This window comes from Cottoperca gobio, chromosome 8 (assembly GCF_900634415.1).
Source record: "Cottoperca gobio chromosome 8, fCotGob3.1, whole genome shotgun sequence".
In the NCBI taxonomy this organism is placed as follows: domain Eukaryota; kingdom Metazoa; phylum Chordata; class Actinopteri; order Perciformes; family Bovichtidae; genus Cottoperca; species Cottoperca gobio.
Genome location: NC_041362.1, coordinates 2,752,960 through 2,773,161, shown reverse-complemented (window position 1 = coordinate 2,773,161; position 20,202 = coordinate 2,752,960). Strand labels below are relative to the sequence as shown.

General features: G+C 42.1%; 3 protein-coding genes across 7 annotated transcripts; 1 reads left to right on the top strand and 2 right to left on the bottom strand.

Moving 5' to 3' along the window:
• zc3h7a (zinc finger CCCH-type containing 7A) lies at positions 1–11,092 on the top strand. Of its 2 annotated transcripts, none has more exons than XM_029437122.1 (23): positions 1–175; positions 1,434–1,533; positions 2,909–2,948; positions 3,093–3,296; positions 4,304–4,462; positions 4,985–5,065; positions 5,200–5,253; positions 5,343–5,382; positions 5,468–5,823; positions 5,909–6,161; positions 6,369–6,397; positions 6,483–6,627; positions 6,766–6,924; positions 7,167–7,372; positions 7,770–7,870; positions 7,987–8,168; positions 8,289–8,362; positions 8,643–8,776; positions 8,864–8,969; positions 9,063–9,171; positions 9,253–9,386; positions 10,069–10,232; positions 10,400–11,092. In XM_029437122.1, the coding sequence occupies exons 2-23, from the start codon at positions 1,466–1,468 to the stop codon at positions 10,587–10,589; spliced, it is 2,988 nt and encodes a 995-aa protein (XP_029292982.1). In that variant the 5' UTR covers positions 1–175; positions 1,434–1,465; the 3' UTR covers positions 10,590–11,092. The 2 variants fall into 2 exon arrangements, with proteins under 2 accessions (XP_029292982.1, XP_029292981.1); XM_029437121.1 differs by having other exon boundaries at positions 3–175; positions 8,640–8,776.
• rmi2 (RecQ mediated genome instability 2) lies at positions 11,089–12,986 on the bottom strand. Its single transcript, XM_029437129.1, has 2 exons — positions 12,563–12,986; positions 11,089–11,958 (listed from the first exon to the last, which is right to left on the bottom strand). The coding sequence occupies exons 1-2, from the start codon at positions 12,846–12,848 to the stop codon at positions 11,807–11,809; spliced, it is 438 nt and encodes a 145-aa protein (XP_029292989.1). The 5' UTR covers positions 12,849–12,986; the 3' UTR covers positions 11,089–11,806.
• A 954-nt stretch (positions 12,987–13,940) lies between these two features.
• On the bottom strand, positions 13,941–18,333 carry ubfd1 (ubiquitin family domain containing 1). Of its 4 annotated transcripts, XM_029437125.1 has the most exons (8): positions 18,155–18,333; positions 17,952–17,983; positions 16,574–16,846; positions 16,265–16,473; positions 16,120–16,185; positions 15,899–16,004; positions 15,718–15,800; positions 13,941–14,360 (listed from the first exon to the last, which is right to left on the bottom strand). In XM_029437125.1, the coding sequence occupies exons 2-8, from the start codon at positions 17,965–17,967 to the stop codon at positions 14,250–14,252; spliced, it is 864 nt and encodes a 287-aa protein (XP_029292985.1). In that variant the 5' UTR covers positions 17,968–17,983; positions 18,155–18,333; the 3' UTR covers positions 13,941–14,249. The 4 variants fall into 4 exon arrangements, with proteins under 4 accessions (XP_029292985.1, XP_029292986.1, XP_029292984.1 ...); XM_029437126.1 differs by lacking the exon at positions 17,952–17,983; XM_029437124.1 differs by lacking the exon at positions 18,155–18,333 and having other exon boundaries at positions 17,952–18,137.
• Between the last annotated feature and the right edge of the window lie 1,869 nt (positions 18,334–20,202).

The window sequence follows — 20,202 nt, the reverse complement described above, 5'->3', positions numbered from 1 at the left end:
CACCGCGCTGGAGTCTGTCTTCGCTCTACCTCTAATCAAAGACGAAGAAGAAGAAGAAGCAAAGGGCGGCCTTCAGCGATACAGCACATCAAGTTATTTCAGCTAAAACGAAAAATCGCTTTCCCTCCTTTTAGATAACCGAGATAAGGGTTGTTTGGAATAAAGATCCATTCATGTAAGTATGTTAAGTAGACATTGTTATATCATATATGTGAAATTTACCATGGCTCAGGCGGGAGCTAAACATCTTCTGCTCGCTATTGTTTGCGTTGGGGAACTAGTTTAACTTGGGCATGTCTAACGTTATGCTTTGTTGTACTTCTTAGAAACTTATTTGGCTGTCGTCACGTAGCTGGTTATGCCAGTGTGTTACCGGTACTGAAGGCCACTGTTGTGTTTTATCAGTTAAGATTGTTTATGTGTTGGCAGCAGTGAAACTATGTGAGCTACAGACGGCTAACCGTTGCTAGCAGATGATGATTGCTAACTAGAAGTCTACTCTCGGCGGTTCCCCCGACCGCGGGTAACACACGTGCGCTAAATGCCATGCGCCCTTTATCGGACACCTCCCTGTTTCTCCTAAAACTTAACTTTTAAATATGTCTTTCTCCAGTCAGCAAGTCGTTTTTGAAATAGACGTGATTGTTAAGCGATGAACGCTTCTACACTCAAAAATGTTCCTCCAAATAAAGTTAGCTTTGTTGACCAAAACAGGCCAATACTATCCCCATCTTCCGGTCTCTTCCTGTAACACACATTCCTATTTGATTAGCAGCTAGCGTTGAAGAAATGTGAAGTATTAAAACAACAATGGGTGTTACACATCAACTATGACCGGACAGGGTTGACAGTTTGACTTGTTAACAACACGATACGTGTCTGACAGTAATGCTATATTCAAATATATAATACAAACCGCGACACCCAAGGTACATGTGTTTTATTCATATGTTGTGAAGCATACAACTGAAAAGTAGCTCAAAAAATATTAGTGCTCTCAAAATTATGTCCGATAATGGACCTCCTGCTTTCACACGCTGTTGTAACCGTTTCCCCGGGCTAAGAAGTGAGAAACTCAAACGTCCACACCTTCAGATGTGTACTTTTAAGTTAACCGTTGCTATTCTAAACCGTTTTTAACGTTTATCAGCTCGCACGAGCTAACACGAACGTTTAAGCCTCAATTTCCGGAACTACATGTGTGTCGTCATTACTAAATGCGGAAGCCATGAACATGAATGAACTTTCTGTAATATAATGCCTGAGCACATTGAGCGTTTGAACTGTCAGTAAACCAGTTGAACGACCTGCTGATGGTGATTTATGTAACTTAGAAGCGCTGCTTGTGTTGTCATTGTTGCTGGGTTTTGCCAGATTGTTTTTTTTTTTACCAGTTAATATAATAATGAATATATCAAATGTTGTACTTTCAGGTGCCGACAGAGGAGTGGATATTAATACAAACATGTCCGGAGAGGGTCAGGACAGAAGGACTCGCTGGCAGGAGATTCAAAAAGGCCTGCAGTTCATCCAGTAAGTGCCGCGTTTAGATCACCGGTTGATAAATTTGACTAATACTTCACACCCTGATAAGTACTCAGGCTGCTGTAAAGTGTAAGGACTGTTTGACACTAATGTTGCCATGCCCGCTAGTCTTTCATGTCATCCTATCTTGAACACATTGTTGAGGATAACTAGATAAAGACTGTTACCGGTTCTTTTGAAGTGAAAACGCTCCTCCACACGGCATGATGCAATCATGATTTGTCAGCTCTGCATCATGTGTTGTTCAGATCAGCTGGGTATCAGGGGGACGGCTGATAACTGGCTTTGAGTTAGTTTTGTTTTTAATGTGGGATATTTGAGCTTTGTTTTCATGCATCAGGCAGACATGTACATGTACATGTACATGTTGTTTTGAGAGCTATACCGAGCAGCTCAGTGTTGCAATTCATCTGATCTGACTCGGCCTCTGTGTAAAACAAAAGTGATACTTAAAATACTACTCTACACGTCATCATGATGTGTTATGTAACTATTCCTGATAATTTTAACTAAGACTGAGTCACTTGTAAGACATTAAGACATTTAATGACACAAAGGTTTCCGTATAGAGCTGGTTGCCAGTAAATCATCTTCCTGATTACAAATGCACTCAATGATTAATATATGTTGCTGATAATAATCTCTGTTCTGTGCCAGCATGCAGAAAGTGTTATTGTACTCTATAATATCATAACAAATCCATATTAATATCCTATAATATTAATCATATAATTTCCTGTTTGTTTTTGTAGTATTTTGCTTTAGTATTGCACTCTGCACCAAGTGTATTATAGCTGGCATGTTTTCAATATTAGAAATAGAAAATAAAATGTAACTAACATAAATATTTCCAGCACTGTGTTGAATCAGCTTTGGCTTTTTTTGTGAAATGTTGTTTACAATATGTCGCTTTTGCAGAATCGTTTGCATTCAGCTGTCACTGCGCTCTGCACCTGCACACAGCCACCTGTCACACCAATGACACACACACACACACACACACACACACACACACACACACACACACACACACACACACACCCCTTCCTGTCTTGATGTCTTAAGTTCCGATCTGTTTTGTACTTTATCTACTGAAGTACTATAGATATAAACAGAGGAATCACACGTGTAAACTAAAATATGATCAGATGTATTGTTGTGTTGATTCAGATCAGTTGACAGTTCAGCTGCATGGCTTCATTGATTTGAGATAAATATGAAGAGTAGGATGATTGATGTTAGCTGCAGTGCTCTGAATGCTACTGAACTAATCACAACTGTTATTTCTCCCTCCAACGAACATTTATTTCATTCTGCTGACACTTTAAAGGTTCGTAACGTGAACTTCCTTTTGTCTTTTTAGATCAACGCTTCCATTTCCTGGAAGTCAAGAGCAGTATGAGGTGAGCGTCGTGTGTGTGTGTGTGCGTGTGCGTGTGCGTGTGTGTGTGTGTGTGTGTGTGTGTGTGTGTGTGTGTGTGTGATGGGTCTGAATGAAAGCACTGTGTTTAATTTTGTAGTGATTTTGGTTTTCTTAACATTTCCAGGTGTTCATTAAAGATCTCGTGTGGAATCTTTTCGGAGAAGGAAACGACGTGTTTAGAGAAGGGGATTGGACGAAATCCATCGAGATGTACACGGAAGCTTTGAGTATAGCGGAGTACGCCGACTCGGAAGACATTTGTGTTCCGACAAGTTTACTGGAAAAGCTGTACGCAAACCGAGCTGCTGCGTACCTAAACATTGTCCCGGTGAGTGACGGGCGACGATCGCACTTGTGTCTTGTTTCACTTTCAATCGCCGGTTAATTGCAACATTCTTTTTAAGTGAAATGTTATGTTTCAGGCCCCCGCAGGTTTAGAGATGACTTGCTCTGTACGCACGTCGACAAATCACTTCGACCAAAACACACTTCTCAAAATGTCAGGATACAATAAGCTCTCGTGTTGTCCCACGTTGGAGTCCTCTGCTTCTGGCGCATTAGGAAAAGTTAATTATTAACTGGTTATGTTGGGACATGTGCTCAGCACTCAGTCACGCGCAATCCTTTCATCGAACTCTCGGCAAAAACTTGAATAAGCGCAGTCCTTGTTTTGTTTAACTGATGCCTACTTTCAGCATCTTATTTACTCGCTTCTTATTACACATCATTTAGGATTGTAGTCTGACAGCAGGTTCCATAGCCGTAGTTTGACAACATAATGAGATGTACAATAATTTGCTTGTCGTGCAAAAGTGGATCAATAAAGAAACGCATGAATACGTTGAGTAAGTTGATGAATTGCTTTTTATTTTTTAATGAATACACAAATAATGATCCACCCGAAAGGTGCGCGTTGCATGCACAATGAAGTGACTTGTACTATATACCACATTCATTACTTATTATTATAATATTCAACGTCATGTGATGCACAGCGACGATGCGTGCTCTGCTGCTCTTCTTTCTATGTGTCGTGTTAAAGTACCGCAAATCATTACTGCATACGCTGTAGTGTAAATACTGTTGGTGTCATGTGACATCATCTGTTGGTCAAATCAGAGAGAAACTTATTGATGCTTTCAGAACGTTCACTTTCTGATCCAGTGAAGAGTCCATTTACGATCCTGTCACGGCAGTAAACCACACCCATACCTGACTCGACTCACTGAACACGTACAATTCAAGTCTTTTTATGGTCAAACAGACGCTTCTTTGTTCTGTGTTCACTGCGGCACAAGGCTTAATTATATCCGCTCTAACATTTGTTTTCCTCAGGGACTGTACGACCAAGCGTTAGAAGACTGTGAAAAAGCTCTGCAGTTGAACGAGGGGAACTACAGAGCGCTGTACAGGAAAGCAAAGTCCTTGAAAGAGATGGGGAGACATCAAGAGGCCTATGAGGCTGTTGCCAAATGCTCTCTAACAGTGCCTCAGGTAAGCTGTAACATCCTCTGTGTTATGTTGGTTTATCCAAATGGAAAAGGAGATCCACCCTAGTTTTTAATTTCTGCTGTTCATGTTGTTCAGGCTACCTGCAGCACCAACTGCACCAGCACCTGGTGGAGCCTCGATGTTTGTGGCTGCCTGCCATTGAGTTCATTGTTGTGTGGCTGTAAAATCTTTTAGTTTGAATGAAGACACTTCAGTTAACACTGATGGAGACTTTGGTGGGAATTTATTTTAAAAACGCTGCGTTGGACGCTACGTTGGGGGCGCTCGGGTTTTCATTCGGGTGGAATCTTGCAGGTGTCACCAGGAGCGCTGAGGGCAGAGAGGAACATGATTTGTGAGTCTCATGCACGGCTGTCTGGATATAGTGACGGTTTACTTCTAATAACGTTGCCAACTGTAGCTTTAAGTGAAACATGTCAGAATGAACAAGAACAAAGGTCAAAGGCCGCGATTGTGCAAGATGTGTTTTGAGTAAACGCGTGTCAATTCTCATTGTTTCTCCAGGACACCGGTGTCACACAGCTGACTGAGGACCTTGCCAAACTTTTGGGATTGAAAATCCGTAAAGCTTATATCAGGAGTAAGGTACGTGTGTCGCCATGAAGCTTACTCTAAACGTTGACAGACCTACAAAGTGAATTATCCCACACAGACACTGAGGGCTGTCCTGATCCTGAATGATGAGTCATCATTTAATTAAGATGATTCTGTTTTAACAGCCTGCCTTGAATGTCTTGCGAGGATCAAGTTATCAGGATGCGTCATGTGACAAGGTAAGCAACGTGTATGATCTCATACGCTCCAGTGTGAGAGATGATCAGTACGATAACACACTGCAAAATATGTTTCTACATTTCTGCAGTTTTCCCATGACTCGTCCTCAGTTGAAGATATAGAAATTGGTAAGTTTGATACGAAACGCAGCTTCGATTCTTGTGATTTAGAGGACGACAGTCACTGATGGTGTTCTCCCTGTTGTGTCTTTAGAAGTGCCTCAGCTGACCCAGGACAGCAGTGTTTTGGCTCCGGCTCCCCTCCCAGCTGCAGTAGCGTCGCACCCGGCTCTGAATGAATCGGCGGTGGATGAACTTTCCCCCATCAGCAGCATCTCCTCTGTGACTTTGTCTGAGCCGCCAGGCTTCGAGTCCGTTTCCCTGCCTGTATCTGTTTCCCTGCCCGCGTCTGTGCCCACGTCGGTTTCTCTTCCCGTGCCCACGTTTGTTAACGGGTGCAGAACCGGTACGCCTTGCTCAATGCTTGAAACGAGTCAAGACTTTGACGCGGACATCATCGGGGACGACCTCGATGACCTGCTGGACCAAGCTGGCCCCGAATCAGCCATGGTTAGTGAGCGGGGGTGACCTCGGGGGGAATACAACGTGACGACGTCTGAGCAGAAGTGTGACTCTTGTTTGTCTCTTCCTTCAGATTATCCCCACGATGAAGGGGCCCCTTCCTCTGCCGACCAGTATTTCCTCGGGCAGCTCCATGTCGAGTCCATTCCTGATGCCATCTCACATCAACCCCTTTCTCCACAGCAGCGTCCAGCAGTGCACCGTAACCCTGCCCCCGCTCTATCACAAGTCGGGGTCAAGTACGTATTTTGGTATGGACAGTTTTGACGCCCTCCCCCCACCTCTGGACTCCCTGGATAATCTCAACATAACAGACTATAAAACAGGTATGCTGCTTTTCCACCTTTAGAAGAAAGTGCTGGAACCTGCTTGTGAGGGTATAAGTGCATCGCTTTCAGAATAAATCCCTTTTTAAATAAATAAATAAAATGTGAATCGTAAGGTGCTGGGAAAGCTTTAATAAGGTGTTGGAACCCTGAATATGTGACCTGCTCATTAAACGTATCTTTTTCTCCCGTCTGTGAACATTTTAGATTATGCTCAGAATCCATTCATTCAACAGGTAATATGTTTATCAGTCATCAGGCATCTTCAGTCCAGGCGTTGTTCTCGGCTGATATGTGATCATGTTTTGTTTTTTGTTGCAGCTGAACAATAATGAAAGCCCGATGGGGATGGCTGTAGGGATGCCTGAAGTGAAGGGTCTTCCTGCTGCTGTGGATTTAGCAAAGAACCCGTTGGCTGACACGCATGAATTCAGACAAGCGTGCTCGGTGTGCTACGTCAAAACTGGTGAGGAATGGTTTTTACAGTGTGTGTGTGTGTGTGTGGTTGTGTAGTGTGTGGTTTGTGTGTGTGGTCCTTGTCTTTAAGGATAGGGAAGTACTGTTTAGTCTAAAATGTGTCTTTCTCTTTTTTTTATACCCACAGGGCCCGGTGTATTAGATTACGCACTTCACACAGAAGAGCACAAATGCAAAAAGGATGCTTTACTCGGCAGAATTAAACATTCACAGGACAAAACGTGGAAGCTCATTCGGCCCAGACCAACAAAAACCCAATACGTCGGCCCTTATTACATCTGCAAAGGTAACGTTTGTAAAGCTGTTCTTGCTACTTCTTACCTACAAAGCCCGTTAGTTTGAAAACAATTCTAAAGGGCTTGTATTGTAATTCCTATGCATGGTTACTCGGGCATGTGTTTCCCTGAATTAAATCTAAGTATTCACATCATTGGAGGATTTGGAGCAGCTTTTGTGCAGCTGCCGTTTCTGGCCCTCTTTCTACACTTTGCTCCGACGAGCGTTACAAGGTGACCCGTGTGGTTTCAGAGGTGGCGATTGGAAAGGAGTGTCTGTACCCCGGCCACTGCACGTTTGCATACTGCCAGGAAGAGATCGATGTTTGGACTCTGGAGCGGAAAGGGTTCATCTCCAGAGAGCTTCTGTTCGATCCTTATGGGCCCAACTCAAACGTCAGGCTGACTGTCCCCAAGATCTTACACGAGCATCACGGGCTCTTCATGTTTCTCTGCGGAGTGAGTATTCATTCATTCATTAAGACGTTGCTGCACATTTAATGTACAATAAGTGTAGTGCTGCTGGAGCCGAGTGTTTGGAGATCACATGTAAGTTCTTACATTCCAACATGTTCGTTGATCTTCAATGATTTTGCTTCTATCCAATAGAAAATGAGGTCGTTACAAAGAAATATTTCTCTAAATGTTGTTTAAGTGAATTGTTTTGGCTTTTTTTGCCTTTTGTTAGATGTAGAGGACAGATAGACTGGGAAGGGAGAGAGAGAGGGGGGATGACACGCAGGGTCGGATTCGAACCCCGGCGCTGCGGTAAGGCCTCAGCCTTCCAGGCCGCCGCGATCAGCTGTTCTTCCATAGACTTTTGACATTTTCCAAATGCCTGTTGTTTAATTTGCAGGTGTGCTTTGACCACAAACCCCGAATAATCAGCAAAACCAACAAAGATGAATCTTCACTTTGCTCTCACCCGGTGACCAAGCACGACTTTGAGGATCATAAGTAAGTGTAGCTCACGTGTAAACTCTGAAAACAGCATTTCTACTTCAAATCTACCAAAAGAGCACAAGACCAAACGTAGACATGTGAGGAATGTGGCTTGTCTGCTCGTCTCTCAGGTGCTTGGTCCACATTTTGAAGGAGACTACGGTTCGTTATTCTAAGATCCGACCCTTGAGTCCTCTGTGCCAGCTGGATCTTTGCCGCCATGAAGTCCGATACGGCTGCGTGAGAGAAGACGAGTGCTTCTACGCCCACAGCCTCATCGAGCTGAAGGTGTGGATGATGCAACACGAGCTTGGTAAGACGCCCGAGGCCTGGAACACAGTTCCTCTAACACAACAGCGTTTGCAATATTTGTCACTTCTAAATGGAATTATTCACCCGTTATTTACTTACTTTTTATTTTGGCATCGTACAGGTATCACTCATGAAAGTATTGTCCAGGAGGCAAAGAAGTTTTGGAATGCAACAGCTTCGTTGCAGGGAGCCCAGGTGAGCCCAGCAGAAGGTCTTCATGCTCCAACAATGTGCCCCCGAACCCAGAAAGAGCCGTTAATGTAGAACCTGGACCCGTTATTTACTTTGTCTTACCTGATGTAACGTTAGTAACGTCTCCCCGGTGCATATAGTCCATCCTCCTTGCCAAGAAAGTCAGTAAAATACATGTAAATGATTGAAACCAGCAGCACTCTAATGCTGGCTAACCCGCTCATTATTTCATCCTTCCGTCGCGTCGCTGTGGTTTAACCCGCCCTTCCTGTTTCCTCAGCAGCTCACCAGTGCACAGAGGAGGTTCGGGCCTCCAAACCTGAAGATGATGTTTGTTTGTGGTCAGTGCTGGAGAAACGGCCAACTCAGCGAAGCTGACAAAAACAAGAAGTATTGCTCGGCCAAGGCGAGACACACGTGAGTGTTACAAAGTCTTGGAACACACGCGTTGTGGACAGGAGGCGACGCGAGCTGTAATCCACTGACTCTGTCTTTCTGTCTCAGGTGGGCTAAAGACAGGCGGGTGGTGCTTGTAAGTTCCCACGAAAGGAAAAAGTGGACAACGGTTCGACCCCTCCCAACGAAAAAACCCATCCCGTCTCAATTTGAGGTTGGTGCCAGACGTTCTCCTCCTCTGCCGTCCTTTCTTTGCCTTTCTGATTTACAAACTAATCGATGCTCATGTTCCTTTTTCCTTTCTTAGATTTGCATGCATGTGACGGCTGGCAAGAAGTGTCAGTACATTGGGAATTGCACGTTTGCTCACAGTCTAGAAGAAAGAGACCTTTGGACGTACATGAAGGAAAACAACAGTGAGTTGAAGGGGATGAGCTCTGACTCTGTGCAGTAGTTTAATTAGTAGAATGTAATTAGTATGTGATTCACTCATTCAGTTCCAGATATGGATCAGCTTTATGAGCAGTGGCTGCAGTCTCAGAAGCCTGGCTGGGGGGACGACGCCTCCAGCAACTCTGTCAGGGAGAACGGCAAACAGATCCACATGCCAACAGACTACGCTGAAGAAGTGGTGAGTTCTGAAGCCCGGCAGGTCCGACACACGACTTTAACCTGCTGACAGTGGTATTTAGTTTGTAGTGCATCTCTAAGAGCCAAGTTTCAGTGAAACCCCGCAGCTGAAAGGATTACTTCCCCCACACAGTGACCATTTGTATATTAATTACTGCGTCTTGTTTTCCTCGCCGGCCTGCGAGGCGAACAGCAACACCTTCACACACCTCGTGCAGTATAACCCAAGGCTCATTTCTCCAGCAGTGTACTTCCTGAACACACTTCCACATGAACAGTCTCAGGTTTCAGTGAGAACGTTTAGGAAGCAGTGAGTTTGTAAACGGCTGTGTTTTAAATAAAGTTTTGTTGTTAAACACGTTCCTAGTTTGGCGTGAAGGATCTTGTAATGAACAGACTCATTAGCAGCGGTTGTTGTGTTGCATTGCTTTTCTACGCAGATAATGATTAATCTGTCAGAATGTGAGGATGCAGTACAGAACGATTAATGCCTGACGGGGAAACTGTGAACATTTTGATAGAATCTTGTTTTTAATGCAGTTATTTGCCAAGTGATTAAAATAAACAGCGATAAATTTGAATGATTAACCAACAGATGGTAATTAGTCACTTGTGTAAATGGGATTTCTCTCTCTCTGTGTGTGTGTGTGTGTGTGTGTGTGTGTGTGTGTGTGTTTTCTCAGGCTGGCAATCACTGTTGGCTGTGTGGTAAAAACTGCAACAGTGAGAAGCAGTGGCAGCAGCACATCACGTCAGAAAAACACAAAGACAGAGTGTTCAACTCTGAGGATGATCAGAACTGCTGGCAGTATCGGTTTCCCACGGGCACTTTCAAAGTTTGTGAGAGGTAAGACAGAACCGTGTGTGTGTGTGTGGGAAGAGAGCGCGATGACGAGGGTTCTGCATCTACCCGTCATCAATGTCGGGTTGTTTCCTAATGCGCGGTGCTTTACGTCTGTCTGTCTGAGTCCACTGGTTTCTGATGGTTGACCCTGTGACCTTGTGTTCCGATAGGTTCCTCAAAGGCACGTGCACAGAGGATGAGTTGTGTAAGCTGGCGCACGGGGAGCAGGAACTAAAAGAGTGGATGGAGCGCAGAGAATTCCTTTTGATGAAACTTGCCAAAGCCAGAAAAGACCATCTTATAGCACCAAATGACAATGACTTTGGAAAATACAGTTTTCTGCTTAAAGACATTATCTAACGACGCAGTGACGATATTCATGCTCCCTTGCAATTAATGCAGTATTCAAACAGTCTCGAGTCAGGTGATCCTCCAGGGCCTCTGAGCCTGATCACAGCATGATTTTAAAGAGGGCGTTCAGGACCGGCCCTCTGGTTGGTGGCTGGTTTACTCTGATCTGAACTACACGAGTGTTATCATATACAGCGAGCACCGAGTGGACGACACTTGAAGCTTCGCGCCTCTCAGCACAACACCCAACAGTGGGGCTGAAGGCGGCGCGTGTAAACCTTGATCAGAGACGTGTTCAGAAACGGTTAAGCCTAAAGTAAATTCTTCCAAAAGCAGTTTGTATTTGTTAAAGACCTTTCACCTTTCAATATGTTTTAAGTATGGGATACTTAAATTGAGAATTCAGTTGACATTTTCTTATTTTAATCAGTCAGCATAGGTCACTTTCCATTTATCCAATAGTGTTACCAGTGTAATGGGAACCACCAAATAAAGCTTCCTTTTTAAATCTGTTTTAAAGCGCTGTGTTTTATTAACGACATCTGTTACAAGTAGTAACACACTGTACACATATTCCATTACAAGTGTTGAAAACAAGGTCTGAGCAAAGTACTCAATCACAGTGACTTCTGTTGTAGTTCTTAGTTTTCTGTCTGCAGCTTTGAACTGTTGTAGTTTGTGGAGGTGCAGCTACTTTTAATCTTTGCAAGTAAAATTCTCGAGTACAGTACAAATACCTCAATTGCACTTAAGTATATGTACTTTACATTCCACCAGTCACAGGCAGAAAGGAACTTGGATAACATGTTTGCATTGGGATTGAATTGTTTCTGCAGTAACTGAACATGGAGATTAATATGTTTAACCATGTTTAACATCAATCCTGATGCCGTGTGTATTAACATCTGAATTGTGTTCATCTTTATTTATCGTTTGTACATTCTGCCATTGTGTCTTTAATCTGAATGCTAAAGTATTACAAAGAAGATGCACAAGTCTCAGTTAATTATAGGCCTTCAGCTCCACTTCTGACACACACACACACACACTTCTCTTGTTTAAGCATCACGTAAACAGGAGTCTGTCACTCTTGCATCACACCTCCCAGTCAGACTCCCGACATCAAGTAGAATCCGCCGTTCAGTCCTGCGAGGTAGTTTTTCATTTTCCTCCCATGAGTCAAGAATTACTTCAGTGATGCATACCCAGCTGGACACGCACGACGTTCAGGCCAACGCCTGCTGCAGGTCCTCCACCTCCAGCTTCCACATCCGTCTGTGGAGACGGGCGAGCTCGGAGAGGTCTGCCATCTTCACTGCACGGATGACTGGCTCCGGGGAGATGGCCTGGATGACACCCATCACCATGACATATTTGCCTGTGAAAACAGAAGCAGGTGGTCAATTGTTCTCTGACGATAGATTCAAGAACACACGGACGGTGATACGGGGAAATGTGAAGTCATTTATAAGATTAATGTTCCTGCTTCAGGCACACAATTAGCAATTTGTAGGTCTGGCTGTCGTCGACTTTCATGTAAATACACCAGGAATCATGAATTTAATGATTAGCAAGAGACTGAGCTCAACAATAAAGAGTAATATACAAAGCAAACAAAAGGTTTAAAAACATGCCATTAAAACAAAAACACAGTAATGCCTCGTCACCACTTTCAAGTGTTTCCTATAAACACACCTCAGTGAAGAGCATGACAAACATTTCATAGTATGTCAAAAGTCATAGTATAGAAAATGTCTATAATATGTAGAAGATATAATAGAAAATATAATGTCATACTATAATATGCCATAAACATATAATGAAAAGGTATAGTATGTAAAACAGATGAACAATGAAGACAATCACTCAGAAGTTGCAGATTTAATTTGTACTTTTTATATTCTTGGTGTATTTTTGTAGAAAAGTACAAATGTACACAATCCAGACATAAAGGTACTTATTGAATCAGAAACTGACTTCACCTTGGGACAGACACGGTTTCCCTTTGGGGATGTTGTTGACCCCTTGCACAGTAAACGTCCCGGTGTCATCCATCAGCAGCAGGGTGTTTCTGTCCAGCTGGACCCCCAGTACAGTCCCCTGCATCCACACCAGTGACACCGGCAGACAGCGACCCCTGTCCAGCCTGATAACACACCCATCCCCGCTGTCGGCCGTCCCGCGGCTCTCTGCCGTCCTCAGCTGACCGGACAACACTTTAACCGGCGGTGGGCGTTTCCTGTCTACGGTAGTTTTCACCGTGTTCATTACAGACTGCTGCTGTCGGTTAACGGTGGTACAAGGCCGGAAAAAGTTTGTATTGCCCGCCTGGTCCCGCCGCGCAGTGTTATACCGGAAGTAGTGGGCGTGTTTTTTCTCCAGTTCCGGTCTGGAATCCTTCAGAGTAAAAGCATCACCTCGACTGTCAAACACACACAGAGGAAGTGCCCAGTGTACAAGTCCGTTTACTGGAGTATTTTTGGATAGGTTGTGCAATAAGAATCACATCATCAACTGTCCTAAAGTAGGAAGGTCAGGCTCGTAAACATGTTTTTCAAACCTACAGTTATGTCCTTTCTGGTAATTGTTCAACTTTTGCCATGAAGCATGAAACTTAAACTATAACAATAGTTGCAACCAATGGCTACATTTTGGATTTTGACTTCAATGCATTTCATTTTATAAAAATGGGTATGAGATTCAAAAATGTCCAATGTGTTTAGAGAGACGGGATGTACTGTGTTGTGTTCTTGCCATCACTGTCTACAACTTGAGTCTCAAAGGATGACTAATGTTGAGATGCTGGTAGGATGTGCAAACAATACTTTAATGAACTGAACAGGCGAGTTGTGCTACTCATTAAAAAACACTGAGTTGCTTGTAAACTTGTGTTTGTTTTAAAATACAAGACTGTTTATTTATGTCATGCTGTCTTGAAATGAACCCTGCAAGTCATGAAAGTAATTGTAATACTCAAATGAATCATTAATTGAACTCGTCCTCGTAATGGCAAGAGAAATAATAACGTTTGGATTACTAACCCAATGATTTAAAGCAATGATCATTTCCTGCAGTTTAGAGGTGTTCTGTTGAATAGAGCTCTTCGTGCGGTACCTGGTAAATTATCTATGAGAATAAGCATTTTGGCAATCATACCAAAAGCTATGTTTAAAGTAAGCCTGCTGCAGTCTGCGAGGGAACAACCCTTTAAAAGGCCATTGTTAAAGTCCTGCGGGGGCCAAATCCGGACCTTAATTTAATCTACAATCTGTGGCAGGACCGGACCGGCTGCAGACAATACAACTAGACGAGAGTTTGAGACGGGGAAGTTACAACACTGAACACACAGACAACAATAAGTTCATTCATTTCATTAAATAAGTTTTATTTCTTTAAGAATAACTGAAGAAAAGTGTTAGCAATTTCTGTACAATTGTTTCATCATTTTCCCTTGGATGTGCTGAAAACCTTGAATGATCAACAGGGCAGAGAAAAGTTATGATGCCACTTAGTGCACTTTTAACCTAAAAACAATATGATTAGTCCACAGGCATCCGTCCGTTTCCTTCAAATGTATTCCAAGAAGTTCCTTAAGCCGCGCTGTTGACTCCACTTTCATTTGTCATTGGCTCCTCCTCCTCTCAATCCCAGTTCAAAAAAAGAGGCACATTAGAAATACTGCCATTTTCCAAGGACTGTGTCTTTGATTGCATCGACAAACTGTGCAGGCACCCAGTAGACCCAGTATTGAGACGCTTCTGTTGGACCCAACTGAAAAGCCTACGAAAATGTGAGAATTATGGGAAGCATGTTTAATGACTTTACACATATTCTACAAACAAAACACTGTTATTCAAATTCAAACCAACGTGCCATCTGTAGGAATAAATGAGATTCTACTATTTAAAATAAGGTCAGCTGAGCTCGCAGCATGAAAATGCTTTTAAATAAATCAACATTCAAAGACGGGATAGCTCCTGACATTCTAGATCTTCTCTTCTTCGCACAACAACAACTCATCATCATCATCATCATCATCATCATCATCTCCTCAGAGATGCAGGAACACACTTTGGGTGAATCACATTTCATTCTTGAGCTAAAACATTACAACACAAAGCAAAATGTCGTTGTAATTGCACTTTACTGCATCGGTGCAGTCGACAGACTGAACCCACATTTCTATTGGCTACACAATCACATTTCTACATTACGGCTGAAACTAACCATTATTGTCATTATCGATTAATCTGCAGATTAGTTTCTAGATGAATCCTTCCAGTCTGAGGGGATTTGTCAGTCCAAAATCCAAAGCAAACCATTTTAACATGATATAAAACAGAGAAAAGCAGGAATTCTCCACATCTGAGACGCTGAATCAGCATTTCTTCTGCGATAAATCGATAATCAAGATAGTTGTCGATCATTTTTCTGACTATCGATCCTTTTGCAGCTCTAATCTACACGTTCAGTCAGTGAGAGGTTTTAATAAACCTCAACAACAAGGAAGCAATGACATCTAGAAATAACATTTTCACTCACACAAAGTTAAATGTCATGATCAGCATTTCTTGTGAACCAACAGCCATGAAATTCCCAGCAGTTTGTGCAACATTTAAATGTCTCAGATTGCTTCTCTGGTCTTGTTTACTTCCCATTCATCAACACCTCAGGTGCAAAAGCACATCCGTTATTCAGCCGGCAGAAGCGTCGAGACCTTTACTTCGTATTCTTTACATTATGACACTTTGTTCTCTTAGAAATAGATCTTGATCTCCACGAGACGGGCCAGATTCAATTAAGTTACTTGTTCTAGGATTTCCATTTCCCTGACAAAGAAGAACACAAGTGCCTTCAGACATAAAGGTTAATCGAGAGAAAGCGCTGACATTTCCCGCTCCGCTGCAGAGCCCACAACAGCAAACGATGACCCCATCACTCTGATGCACACATACTGCAGCTCACTCGCACAAGTTCTAGACGAAGCACAACTGAACTGAACGCATCATCTCTCAACACACGGGTCGGGGTAGTTCTTTAGCTGTCCCTCAACAATTACCATAGAAACGTCACCCGTACGCACACTGGCTTCAGCTTTGGAGAAGGTTTTCATGACGCAGGTAACAGCAACACTTACGATCATGTAATAGTCCTCATGGCCTTCGATGGTTTCAGACACTACGTTTTTAATGGAGCCCATCGGGACCTTCTCCGTTCTCTCTGTAGACATGAACACACACACACACACACACACACGTCATCAGTACTCTTTGAGTCGCGGTGAATTTAGCAAGAACGAGGTCCGGCTGTGCGCTCACCCTTTGTTCCGATCCACAGCTGGTCCTGCTCCAGTTTGAATGTGAGTCTAACTTTTCCTCCGGACTTGTTAAACATTCCAGATAAAGGCACTGTTGGTAATCGTTCCTGTCAGAAGGGAGAAGGCAGTTACTCTTTGTGTCTGGTAATAAGAAAATCATGTAGTTAACATTCATACAAGACCAACAAAACCAGGGATGGACCTCCCTTCATCTCGTCTCACCTTTGTTCCTTTGATAGATGCCATGATGTCATCTGGTTTACCTTTGTCCAACACTTTCCTGTGTTGCTGGAATAACAGAGCCAGTTTAATATCTCACAACTCTGTAAACATCTTAACTATTCTCCAGAAATGCCTTTACTCTTACCTTTTGCCTGCATAAAGGCTCTTTCTTGTCCTCTTCAGCTTTAACTTCCTGCTGAATTACCTCTTTGGGAGTATTCACAGCTAATACATCATTCATTGTAGACCCTACCACCATTATCTTTGCACCATTTGTGATCTTTATTTCACGTAGCGTCTTGTCCTCTGGAAGTAATCCTTTGTACATCACTTTCTGCATTGCAGGTGGAAGACCTAGGAAGACAAGAGAGAGCATTTATTAAGTTTTACTCTTTGGTAATCCCTCTAAAAACAGACATTACAGCACTGAAGGTGAACTGCTGAGTGTCCTCACCAGTGAGAGAGTGGATCCTCTCTTTTAGTTGGGCTCCGGTGTTATCAACAGGGATTTTCAGATCATATTTATTCTTGTTCCAGATGATCTTCAAGTCCACCTTCTCCAGCTCGTCGTCTGCGTCGTCCCCATTGCTAATACTAGAGTCCTGAGTTGTGGTGTCTTCTGCAGCTGTGTGAGATTTAGATTCTGTTTCACCTTTGTCAGCATCCTCACCGAGGGCTTCGGCTTCTTTAGGCTTCGCCTCAGTTTCCATTATGACTTCTTCACTTCCTGGAAGAGGAGGAACACATTGATTAGGATTAATTCAATGCAAAGTTGTTAGTTCTCACAATAGTATACCCCACAATACACATCTGGTACGATGATCTGATAGTGAGCTTGCATGTGTTTCCTGCAATAACTACATTTAAACAGTGTATAGTGCATGAACAACACTGACGTGTGTGTCTGTGAATACGTTTTGTTACTGCCAAATGAAGCAAAGTTTCACTTTCACTCACCAGAAAAATCTTGGGGGAAACCCAGCTTCTCTTTTTGACTTCATACATGATCTTTAACATTTTAAAATCTACAAAGTTTCTTAATTTGAGAGCCTGTCATTCAATAAACAAGAGTTGGTTCTAGTTTGTTTACATTTATCTCTTCTTTTGCAGAAAAAATAAATACCCTTTGTTCCATGTGCATTTCCCCATACTTCCACACAATAAGTAGCTAAAGTGTAAATGCAACTATGAGTCAGCAGTTTTACTTTAAAGTGTGTAATGAAGTCTAGTTTCGCATTATCTGCTCCCCCCCCCCCCCCCCTCTCTCTCGTCTTTTTTCTACATATTTCCATTGCTTTTTTTTTTCCATCTAGGCAGCAATTCTTCCCTGAGAGTTGTGTGAGGGGATAAATAAAAGATAATCACGTCTGAAGCTAAACAGACATGAGTCTTGGACGAGAGTAGGTTCCTCGCACTACACTGGATGTTGTGTTACGGTTGGCCTTACTGGTTACACAACTGGTAACGTAAACGTAACAAACTGTTTGTTGGTACTTCGTCGTTACCATTCATAACATGTCCACATTTAGTTAGCTCTTTAACAGCAAAAGTTACTCAATTCAAACCTAACACCGGTTCAATCTTTTAACATTAACTTTGGTCCTTGACAAATCTAGCTACATTTGACTGCTGTTAGCAGCCGTTAACGTTAGCTAGCTACACTGGTAAACATTTCAATAATAACGTCCCGGAGAAACGTACATTTAAATGATACTACATTAATAGCGTTATGTATTATCATGTCAATTACAAGCAGGCATTATTCCATTAACAGTGATTAGTTTCAATGTAAAGATATGAAGGAAATACTGCTGCATTTTCTCAATACCCACCATCCTGGGTCGCCATGATGATTGTGTACAATCTGTTGTAGGTTGAGGCAAAGAGAGTACAGAGAGCAGGATGAGTTGTGTTATTCAGGAAGCAAACTGCAACGAAAGTCGTGTTCAAGCGCTCACTGACGTGTGACAACATAGCAAACAGAACACAAACAATACATGTTTTAAAATGGAATAACAAGTATAGCCATACCTACCGCTACAACGTTAAAACATGTAGTTTCAGTTAGCCGGTGGACAGGAAGACAGAATGGGAATGCGCATGCGCGCTTGAAAATAACTACAAATAAAGTTGTTTCTCGACATAAGCAGTTGTATTTATGATTAAGCAAATCATTTATACAACTAATGTAGTGAAATATATTACGACTGGCATAAAACGAAGATTGTAATGATCATAATTGGAAACGCGAACTGTTTCATGTAGCTACATACGGGAATTATTGGCAAACACGGAAGTGAATGGGAGTGAATCCTCTCGCTTTGCTGAGCTTCTTTGTTGTTGTGGCAGCATGAGCAGACACCGAGAGGTGGCACTTTACTCAATGGCTATTGGTTAAGTTTTTCTTCTTCCTTCATAATGTATGAAGTTTGGTATGTTAAATGATGCATTACCGCCAACTATTGGATTATGTGAAACATCTCCAACTATGCCTAACTAAAATCTACCCCCCCTCACATGCTGATGGACATATTATAAATCCCTTCAACAACTTTTAACACAATCGTATCCTTGTAGCATACTCTATATCTTTGTGTCAAATTACCTGGAGGACTACTTCTTTTTGCAGACAATTCACAATCTGAAAATTGTACCAGAATAATTTGACAAATAGACCAAAAAGAAAGATCTAATAGGCAGGTTGAACAATTTCAGATTCATTAATGAACTCATATGACCCGAACTTCTCATCTCTTACAGCCCAAACTTATAATCTATCCATTTGTAACTCTCTTTTTTGCCACTAATTTTACTGTTGATTTGGCATGCTTGTCCTAATTGCTCTTTCGTGATCATTGCATTCACCATTGTTTTATGGGTTTCTTCATCATGTGAGAACTGCAGGCATGTGATTATCATTACAGTTGTTAACGAGTTCATGAGTCAAATATACTTATTACTTGAAGGACCAAAAGTAAGAATGCAGAATGGCCCATTTCAGAATTGAATTATAAATATTAATGCATTAATATGTACAATACTTTAATGTTGCAGCTGGTTTAGGTCTGACTTATTTCTTTACCATATATATACTAGACCTTAGAATGGGGTGAAAAAATCGTTTTTCTTTAACCATCTTCTGAGTCAAAATTATTTATGTTCAGGAGAAGAGGCAATTTGTCTTTGTGAAGATTTCAATAGCTGCTTTTGAGGATTATTTAAAATAAGTAGATGAGGTTCCTTCGACAGCCTCTTTGGAGGATTTTGTGAACACGCATGGGGGACAATGATTGAATTTCTAAAATAATCTATGTTCTGTATATTACTATGGAAGGATTCGCCCCCTGAATGAAGATGATACACCTGTGAGGGGCAAAGCTGTGGTTGATGTAACATGTGACAAACTTGTGTCTTCTTCCATGTGTTAGCTCCAAATTAATTAATTCAGTTTGCAAACTGTACGGATCTAATTAAGAAAGATGCAGGATACCAGATCATTCTTTACTGCTCTCAAAAGTTCTAATAAAGACTGAGGCTCATTATATATATATATATATATATATATATATATATATATATATATATATATATATATATATATATATATATATATATATATATATACTGTATATATATATATATATATATATATATATATATATATATATATATATACTGTATATATAGCATATGTTTGATACAAGAGATACATAATAAAGGCGGAATATGACCTTAATGAGGAGGACCGTTGGAAATGATTTAATGGTCACACACACATGTACACATGTGCACACACAGGGACATGTGGACTCTGCATTTAACCCATCCTATTAGTAGAAGCAGTGGGCTGCTATTATATAATCAGCATCCAGTGCTTTGCTCAAGGGCACCTCGGCAGTGCCCATGAACTGGCACCTCTCAAAGTACCAGTCCACGCTCCATACTTGGTGCAAGTGGTGTCTGGAGAGGGACGGCCTCCTTGTCGGAGAGCAAAATGGGTTTAGTAAATCAAGGTCATGTCTTGAGTCCGGTCTCGGTGTGCAGGAGAGCAGAGGAGGAGCGTTAGAAAGACACGACTGCCCG